Source organism: Esox lucius, chromosome 13 (genome assembly GCF_011004845.1).
Source record: "Esox lucius isolate fEsoLuc1 chromosome 13, fEsoLuc1.pri, whole genome shotgun sequence".
In the NCBI taxonomy this organism is placed as follows: Eukaryota; Metazoa; Chordata; class Actinopteri; order Esociformes; family Esocidae; genus Esox; species Esox lucius.
The window spans coordinates 5,597,295-5,606,391 of record NC_047581.1 but is presented as its reverse complement, the minus strand read 5'-3'; the positions used below and the strand labels follow the sequence as shown (position 1 = coordinate 5,606,391).

At 49.2% G+C, this 9,097-nt stretch overlaps 1 protein-coding gene across 7 annotated transcripts; it reads left to right on the top strand.

Moving 5' to 3' along the window:
- Positions 1–104: 104 nt before the first annotated feature.
- On the top strand, positions 105–9,078 carry gtf2h2 (general transcription factor IIH, polypeptide 2). Of its 7 annotated transcripts, none has more exons than XM_020052895.2 (14): positions 105–189; positions 295–370; positions 495–570; positions 775–852; positions 954–990; positions 1,082–1,168; positions 1,267–1,317; positions 1,488–1,542; positions 1,811–1,916; positions 2,013–2,103; positions 7,021–7,216; positions 7,675–7,845; positions 7,939–8,041; positions 8,574–9,078. In XM_020052895.2, the coding sequence occupies exons 3-14, from the start codon at positions 515–517 to the stop codon at positions 8,716–8,718; spliced, it is 1,176 nt and encodes a 391-aa protein (XP_019908454.1). In that variant the 5' UTR covers positions 105–189; positions 295–370; positions 495–514; the 3' UTR covers positions 8,719–9,078. The 7 variants fall into 7 exon arrangements, 6 of the variants coding, with proteins under 6 accessions (XP_019908454.1, XP_010894332.1, XP_010894333.1 ...); XM_010896030.3 differs by having other exon boundaries at positions 490–570; XM_020052896.2 differs by having other exon boundaries at positions 174–189; positions 295–386; positions 490–570.
- Positions 9,079–9,097: the final 19 nt, after the last annotated feature.

Genomic DNA, 9,097 nt, shown 5'->3' with positions numbered 1-9,097 from the left:
TTCACTAAATAGTTGCATATTTCTGCAATAAAAGTAAATTTTAAAAAATCATGTAAACTAAAAAAGAAACAAACATTTTTCAAGTCAGTTTTCTTTCTGATGCGCGCACAATAGCGGAACTATTGTACAACTACAGCATGTTTCCGGGGGCACATCATTCTGATACACCAACATTGTAGCTTCCAGCAGGTATTTCAATTGTATTTATTTTCATATAATTTGCACCCAGCTAGGAAACTAAAGCTTTAATTCAGACACTTAATGAGGTTACCAATTTTCCGATATTCGTTTCAGGTATTAGGATATTTCTCGGGACATGTTAGACTGAAACTAACGAGACTGCTTTTCACGTTTGCGCTGTCGGCGTATGGTATAGTAACCCTGAAGTAGCAGTACTTTCTGTGAATGGTCAAATATATTACACATAAGGTAATGTGATAACGTCTTTCTAACACAAACATTTCTGTTCTTCGCGATATTTATATTTAGCGAAGTTTCGCTCGTTTCAATCAAGATGGACGAAGAGCCGGAGAGAGCTAAGCGATGGGAGGGGGGCTACGAGCGGACATGGTACGGTTCCTGTGTCAACCCTAACAAATGTTTTATATGGCATGTCTCTGATAACAATCAGTAAAGCATAACATATTACATCAATTGCTGTCTGTTATTTATATACATTTGACAATGTTGAATATGCCGCTCCTGGTAATTGTGGATGCGCTTGTTTCTAGTTTGTGTTAAGCACTCCCCACCAATTTTCTGTCCACCCTATAGGGAGATCCTCAAGGAAGACGAGTCTGGCTCTCTCAAAGCCACTGTAGAGGAGATCCTTTTCCAGGCCAAACGGAAAAGGTTTGTACGGCCGCAAAACAAATTCCTATCTATATGCAAGTCATTTAGCGGTGTGTGCATACGTATTCATACTGCCTCCCTTCTTGTGTTTTCCCATCCAGAGTGTTTGAGAGTCATGGGCAAGTTCGACTGGGGATGGTAAGTGGGTCCTTACCATCACCTTTTTTTTATGTTCCATTTACTATAACAATAATGAGATGATAGTCATGTGCAATGTTGTGTGCTTCAGATGCGTCACCTATGTGTGGTGATTGACACCTCCAGGACCATGGAAGACCAGGATCTGAAACCCAACAGACTTACCTCCACCCTCAAGGTAAGGAAGAGGGGAGACAGAGGGGATGCAGAAGAGATGTGTGAAACATACAGAGATGGAAACTGTTTTCTGTGTGTTTTCTCAAATTGTCGCTCCAGCTGGTGGAATATTTCGTAGAGGAATACTTTGACCAGAACCCTATCAGTCAGGTGAGCTCTCATTCTCTGTCATTCAGTCCCAAGTGTTTATCCAAGTGAGCTTCTTTGTCAGCACTGGTGTGTTGTCCTCTACTGTGCATTATAATGAAGTTAAGATTAATATAACTTTACACAGGTTATCTATTGTTATTATAATTATTATGTTTTATGATGGTCTTTAGGTGGGTATTATCACCACCAAAAACAAGAGGGCAGAGAAGCTGACCGACTTGGCAGGTAAGGAAGCACCACCGGGATCACACACAAGGCCGCAGGTCAAAGGTCAGATGAGGCCAGACATCAGCCCTTCGGCCCGGTGTCCAATGTCCTCCATAGGGATTCATCCTTACATTTTTCTTTGTCTAATTGGAAATATTTTGATTAATTGTAACCAATTGTCTGTGTGTCCCCTTGCTGTAGAAGGAAAGTGGTTCCCAGGGCAGAGTGCATTTGACACCTGTGGTGCAGGTGCTGTTAAACTGACAATGATGGCTTGTATCCACAGGTAACCCCAAGAAGCATATTGCTGCTCTAAGGAATGCAAAGGACTCCACATGTGGAGGAGAGCCCTCCCTCTATAACTCTCTAAACCTGGCAATGCAGACACTCAAGTAGGCTCACGTGTTTGTGTGTGTGTTCAATATAACCATTTATTCATTCTAAATGTCTTAACACAATGGCGATTCTGATTGCTTGACTCTCTGCAGGCACATGCCAGCCCACAGTAGCAAGGAGGTTCTGATCATTCTCAGCAGCCTCACCACATGTGATCCAGCTAACATCTATGACCTGGTGAAGGTACGAGCTGGTTCTGAGCGTCGCTCTCATTGGGCACTTTCACGCGTGTATACAGTTCGGGCCGGAAATGTTTGGATACTGACACAATTCTGGCTGTGTATGCCACCACAATGGATTTGAAATGACACAACTGAGATGCAGTTGAAGTGCAGACTTTCAGCTTTAATTAAAGGGGATTAACTAAAATATTGTATTAAACGTTTAGGAATAGTAACCATTTTCATACACCATCCCCTTATTTCAGTGGCTCAAATGTAATTGGACAAATTACCACAATCATGAATAAAATGTTCATATTTTGTCGAGAATCCTTTGCAGGCAATGACTGCTTGAATCTGGAACGCATGGACGCTGGGTTTCCTCCTTAGTGATGCTTTGCCAGGCCTTTACTGCAGCTGTCTTCAGTTGTTGTTTGTTCATGGGTCTTTCTGCCTTAAGTTTTGTCTTTATTCCATCCATCTTCTCCCGCTTTATCCGGGGCCGGGTCGCGGGGGCAGCAGTCTAAGCAGGGATGCCCAGACTTCCCTCTCCCCAGACACTTCCTCTAGCTCTTCCGGGGGGACACCGAGGCGTTCCCAGGCCAGCCGGGAGACATAGTCCCTCCAGCGTGTCCTAGGTCTTCCCCGGGGTCTCTTCCCGGTGGGACGGGACCGGAACACCTTCCCAGGAAGGCGTTCCGGAGGCATCCGAAAAAGATGCCCAAGCCACCTCAGCTGACCCCTCTCGATGTGGAGGAGCAGCGGCTCTACTCTGAGCTCCTCCCGGGTGACCGAGCTTCTCACCCTATCTCTAAGGGATCGCCCGGCCACCCTGCGGAGAAAGCTCATTTCGGCCGCCTGTATCCGGGATCTTGTCCTTTCGGTCATGACCCAAAGCTCATGACCATAGGTGAGAGTAGGAACGTAGATTGACTGGTAAATCGAGAGCTTCGCCTTGCGGCTCAGCTCTTTCTTCACCACGACAGACCGATACATCGACTGCATTACTGCAGAAGCTGCACCGATCCGTCTGTCAATCTCCCGTTCCATCCTTCCCTCACTCGTGAACAAGACCCCTAGATACTTAAACTCCTCCACTTGAGGCAGGCACTCTCCACCAACCTGAAGTGGGCAAGCCACCCTTTTCCGACTGAGGACCATGGCCTCAGATTTGGAGGTACTGATTTTCATCCCCACCGCTTCACACTCGGCTGCAAACCGTCCCAGTGCATGCTGAAGGTCCTGGTTAAAAGGGGCCAACACGACAACATCATCTGCAAAGAGCAGAGACGAAATTGTGTGGTCCCCAAACCTGACACCCTCCGGCCCCTGGCTGCGCCTAGAAATTCTGTCCATAAAAATTACGAACAGAACCGGTGACAAAGGGCAGCCCTGCCGGAGTCCAACATGCACTGGGAACAAGTCTGACTTACTGCCGGCAATGCGGACCAAGCTCCTGCTTCGGTTGTACAGGGACCTGACAGCCCTTAGCAAAGGACCCAGGACCCCATATTCCCCAAGCACCCTCCACAAGATGCCGCGAGGGACACAGTCGAATGCTTTCTCCAAATCCACAAAACACATGTGGATTGGTTGGGCAAACTCCCATGAACCCTCCAACACCCCGTAGAGGGTATAGAGCTGGTCCAGTGTTCCACGGCCCGGACGAAAACCACACTGTTCCTCCTGAATCCGAGGTTCTACTATCGGCCGTATTCTCCTCTCCAGAACCCTGGCATAGACTTTCCCGGGGAGGCTGAGAAGTGTGATCCCCCTATAGTTGGAACACACCCTCCGGTCCCCCTTCTTAAAAAGAGGGACCACCACCCCGGTCTGCCATCCCAGAGGCACTGTCCCCGACCGCCACGCGATGTTGCACAGGCGTGTCAACCAAGACAGCCCCACAACATCCAGAGACTTGAGGTACTCAGGGCGGATCTCATCCACCCCCGGTGCCTTGCCACCGAGGAGTTTCTTGACCACCTCAGTGACTTCAGCCCGGGTGATGGACGAGTCCACCTCTGAGCCCTCATCCTCTGCTTCCTCAATGGAAGACGTGTCAGCGGGATTGAGGAGATCCTCGAAGTACTCCTTCCACCGCCCGACGACATCCTCAGTTGAGGTCAACAGCTGCCCACCTCTACTGTAAACAGCGTTGGTAGGGCACTGTTTCCCTCTCCTGAGGCGCCGGATGGTTTGCCAGAATCTCTTCGAGGCCAGCCGATAGTCCTTCTCCATGGCCTCACCGAACTCCTCCCAGGCCCGAGTTTTTGCCTCCACAACCACCCGGGCTGCAGCCCGCTTGGCCTGTCGGTACCCGTCAGCTGCCTCAGGAGTCCCACAAGCCAACCAGGCCTGATAGGACTCCTTCTTCAGCTTGACGGCATCCCTTACTTCCGGTGTCCACCACCGGGTTCGGGGATTGCCGCCTCGACAGGCACCGGAGACCTTACGGCCACAGCTCCGAGCGGCCGCTTCGACAATGGCGGTGGAGAACATGGTCCACTCGGACTCAATATCTCCAACCTCCCTCGGGATCCAGTCGAAACTCTGCCGGAGGTGGGAGTTAAAGATCTCTCTGACAGGAGACTCGGCCAGACGTTCCCAGCAGACCCTTACAGTACGCTTGGGCCTGCCGAGTCTGTCCAGCTTCCTCCCCCGCCATCGGATCCAACTCACCACCAGGTGGTGATCAGTTGACAGCTCCGCCCCTCTCTTCACCCGAGTGTCCAAGACATACGGCCGCAGGTCAGATGAGACGACAACAAAGTCGATCATCGACCTGCGGCCTAGGGTGTCCTGGTGCCACGTGCACTGATGGACACCCTTATGCTTGAACATGGTGTTCGTTATGGACAAACTGTGACTAGCACAGAAGTCCAATAATTGAACACCACTCGGGTTCAGATCCGGGGGGCCGTTCCTCCCAATCACGCCCCTCCAGGTGTCACTGTCGTTGCCCACGTGGGCGTTGAAGTCCCCCAGTAGAACAATAGAGTCCCCAGTCGGAGCACTTTCCAGCACCCCTCCCAGAGACTCCAAGAAGGTCGGGTACTCTGCACTGCCGTTCGGCCCGTAGGCACAAACAACAGTGAGAGACCTATCCCCGACCCGTAGGCGCAGGGAAACGACCCTCTCGTTCACCGGGGTAAACTCCAACACATGGCGGCAGAGCTGGGGAGCTATGAGCAAACCCACACCAGCCCGCCGCCTCTCACCATGGGCAACTCCAGAGTGGTGAAGAGTCCATCCTCTCTCAAGGAGTGTGGTTCCAGAGCCCAAGCCGTGTGTAGAGGTGATCCCGATTACCTCTAATCGGAACCTCTCAACCTCACGCACCAACTCAGGCTCCTTCCCCGCCAGCGAGGTGACATTCCACGTCCCTAGAGCCAGTTTCCGTGTCCAGAGATCGGGTTGTCTAGGCCCCTGCCTTCGACTGCCGCCCGATCCTCTTCGCACCGGCCCCTTATGGTCCCTCCTGTGGGTGGTGAGCCCACGGGAGGGCGGCCCCACGTCGCCCGTTCGGGCTGAGCCCGGCCGGGCCCCATGGGGGAAGGCCCGGCCACCAGGCGCTCGCATACGAGCCCCAACCCCGGGCCTGGCTCCAGGGTGGGGCCCCGGCTGCGCCATACCGGGCGACGTCACGGTACTCAAAATGTTTTTCTTCATTAAGGGGGTTTTGAACCGCTCTTAGTCTGACCCGTCGCCTAAGACCTGTTTGCCTTGGGAGACCCTACCAGGGGCATATAGCCCCAGACAACATAGCTCCTAGGGTCACTCGGGTACTCAAACCCCTCCACCACGTTAAGGTGGCAGTTCTTGGAGGGGGTTTTGTCTTTATATATATATATATATATAATATCCCTATACACATTCAGAATTCATCTGGCTGCGTCCGTCTTCTGTCACATCATCAATAAACACTAATTACCCAGTGCCATTGGAAGCCATGCATGTCCATGTCATCACACTGCCTCCACAGTGTTTTAAAGATGTGGTATCCTTCAGATCATGAGCCATTCCGAGCCTTCTCCATACTTTTTTCCTCCCAATATTCTGGTACAGGTTGATCTTAGTTTCATCTGTCCAAAGAATGCTGTTTCAGAAATGAGCCAGCTTTTTTAGATGTTTCTTAGCAAAGTCTAATCTGGCCTTTCTATTCTTGAGGTTTATGAATGGTTTGCACCTTGTGATGGACCCTCTGTATTTGCTCTTGAGAAGTCTTCTATTTATGGTAGACTTGGATAATGATATGCCTACCTTCTGGAGAGTATTGTTCACTTGGCTGGATGTTGTGAAGGGATTTTTCTTTACCATGGAAAGGATCCTACGATCATCCACCACTGTTGTCTTCCATGGACGTCCAGCGCTTTTTGTGTTACAGAGCTTTTTCTCAGAATGTACCAAACTGTTGCTTTGGTCACTCCTAATGTTCCTGCTATCTCTCTGATGGATTTTGTTTTTGCAGCCTAAGGATTGCCTGTTTCACTTGCATTAAGAGCTCCATTGACCACACATTGTTGGTTCACCGCAACAGCTTCCAAATGTGAATGCCACACCTGGAATCCACAGACTGTTTACCTGCTTAATTGAAGAAATAATGAAGCAATAGCCCACACCTGTCCATGAAACCCCTTTTCAGTCAATTGTCCAATTACATTTGGTCCCTTGAAAAAGAGGGGGCTACATATTAAAGAGCTGTAATTCCTCAACCCTTCCTCCAATTTGGATGTGAATACCCTCATTAAAGCTGAGAGACTGCACTTTAAGCCCATATTCATTATGTAACTGTAACTTGAATATATTTTGGTAAACATCCAAACTGTATGAATCTACTTCACAGTTGTTATTCGGCTGATGCAGTTAACCAGAGCCACTTGCATGTGTTATGAATAAATTTAGTACCTCTTTCTATGGCCTTTTCTCTGCTTGCCTTCAGACTCTGAAGGCTCTGAAGATCCGCGTGTCTGTGATCGGCCTGTCAGCAGAGGTGCGCGTCTGCACCGTGCTCACCAGAGAGACCGGGGGGTCCTACCACGTGATCTTGGACGAGAGCCACTTCAGGGAGCTGCTGATGTTCCATGTGAAGCCTCCTCCCGCCTCCGCCTCCTCCGAGTGCTCCCTCATACGCATGGGTCAGTCATACGGGCTCAAATACACACAAACTGGCTGAGCATAATACTCAGCACACGGACTGGTTATTTCTTCATCATAGACTGAGTTCTTAGCATTGACTTATGAAACAGACCGGCTCAGTCCTGAGCACAGAGCTACACTATATAGACAGGCTGAAACCAATGGTGAATTTATAAAACATTGCTCTACCCATGCGTGTTCTCAAACCCTTCAGGGTATTGGTACCAATCCGTGCATTTAGGTACAAAGCCATGGTTGAATGGTACCACTACCAAGCCAGGGAGCAGGGTTCAATACCCGTCACCTCATTTGGTTTCTCCACCACCTGTCTCTTAATAAAAAAGCCTTATATAAAAACTAGAAAGACACTGCCCACTATCATAAAAGAGAAAGTAAGGTTTTTTGCAATCTACAACTCGTCTCAGCAGTCACCATCATATCCATTCCTTACCTCCAGGGTTCCCCCAGCACACCATCGCCTCTCTGTCTGACCAGGACGCCAAGCCCTCGTTCAGCCAGGCCCACCTGGACAGCACCAGCGGTGGTCCCGGCCTTTCTCTGGGAGGATACTTCTGTCCGCAGTGCCACGCCAAGTACACAGAGCTGCCCGTCGAGTGTAAAATCTGTGGTACGTTCTGTATGATACACCTAGGTGTGTGCGCGCATTAATTGGTGTGGCCAAAGAGCACTTTCAGACTTCCGCTGTGTGTGTTGTCTCCAGGACTGACGCTGGTCTCCGCTCCTCACCTGGCCCGTTCCTTCCATCACCTGTTCCCCCTGGAGGCCTTTCAGGAGAGCCCCCTGGAGCTGCACCAGGGGGAAAGGTGAGACACGATAAAACCAGCCACTTACCTGTGTCTTGATACAGAAGGGTTAGGCGAAGACACTTCTGGTTTTACCTGTGTCTTGATACAGCAGGGTTAGGCAAAGACACTTCTGGTTTTACCTGTGTCTTGATACAGCAGGGTTAGGCGAAGACACAGTTCTGGTCTTCGTTTCTATCTGCTAGTAAATTGCCCTGACCGTGCATCCCGGGTCTGAGTCAGATTAAAATAAGCGGATGAAAGCAGTGTAAACATCAGGTTAAGAAAATGTAACAATATTTGAGGAAATATTTGCTTGAAATAAGTGAAATAATCTACAATTGATATTCATGTCATATTTTCTAAAACTGGTATTATTTAATTCAACTTTAGCTTGTCAAGAAAGATGTACCTTATTTTAAAGATTATTTGATTATTTTTTTTACCTGAAAACAAATTACATGTACTTGCTAAGAAATGTTTGCAGTGTAGGCACCTCTGAGACCTGAGCCACACACCTCGCCGACACTAAACTAGCGCTGCTCCGTTTCAGGTTCTGCGTAGCTTGCCAGGGGGAGCTGAGAGACAAGAGCGTGTTCACGTGTCCGTGGTGTTGTAGCGTGTTCTGCGTGGAGTGTGACCTGTTCATCCACGACATTCTGCACTGCTGCCCTTCCTGCATCCACAGCCGCCCCTGAGACGCTCAAGGATGAGGCAGTGAACTGAGAAGGGAATATAGTGGGAATACAGCTCTTCAGCAGTGACAGCTGAAGAGGTGTGCCAATAGAACTCAAATGTTGAGTCATTCGTAAGCCCACCAGTACTTTCTGAAGTGTTTCTGAAGTGTGCTCCTTGGGTGTTTCTTCGAATAGGTAGGAATTGACTTTGTGGAGCTGCCCAGGCTGATACGATGAAGATAAAGGACTGTCTTTACCTCAGGAACGGTTGGTGTTAGATGGAGCATCAGTTTTACTGCATGGCTAGTGCTCCTTAATCTTCCTGAACAGCTGACAGCAGAACAAACCTTTTTAATAAAATGTAGTTTTTCCACCAAAATATTTATTTTGAATTGTCATT

Bases quoted from the DNA above. Each gene is read 5' to 3' on its own strand.
- gtf2h2 (XM_020052893.3), top strand. From the start codon at position 262: ATGAGGTTACCAATTTTCCGATATTCGTTTCAGGTATTAGGATATTTC. The intron at 571-774 runs GTACGGTTCCTG...TCCACCCTATAG, and splicing joins GGGGGCTACGAGCGGACATG to GGAGATCCTCAAGGAAGACG. The intron at 853-953 runs GTTTGTACGGCC...TTTCCCATCCAG, and splicing joins TTCCAGGCCAAACGGAAAAG to AGTGTTTGAGAGTCATGGGC.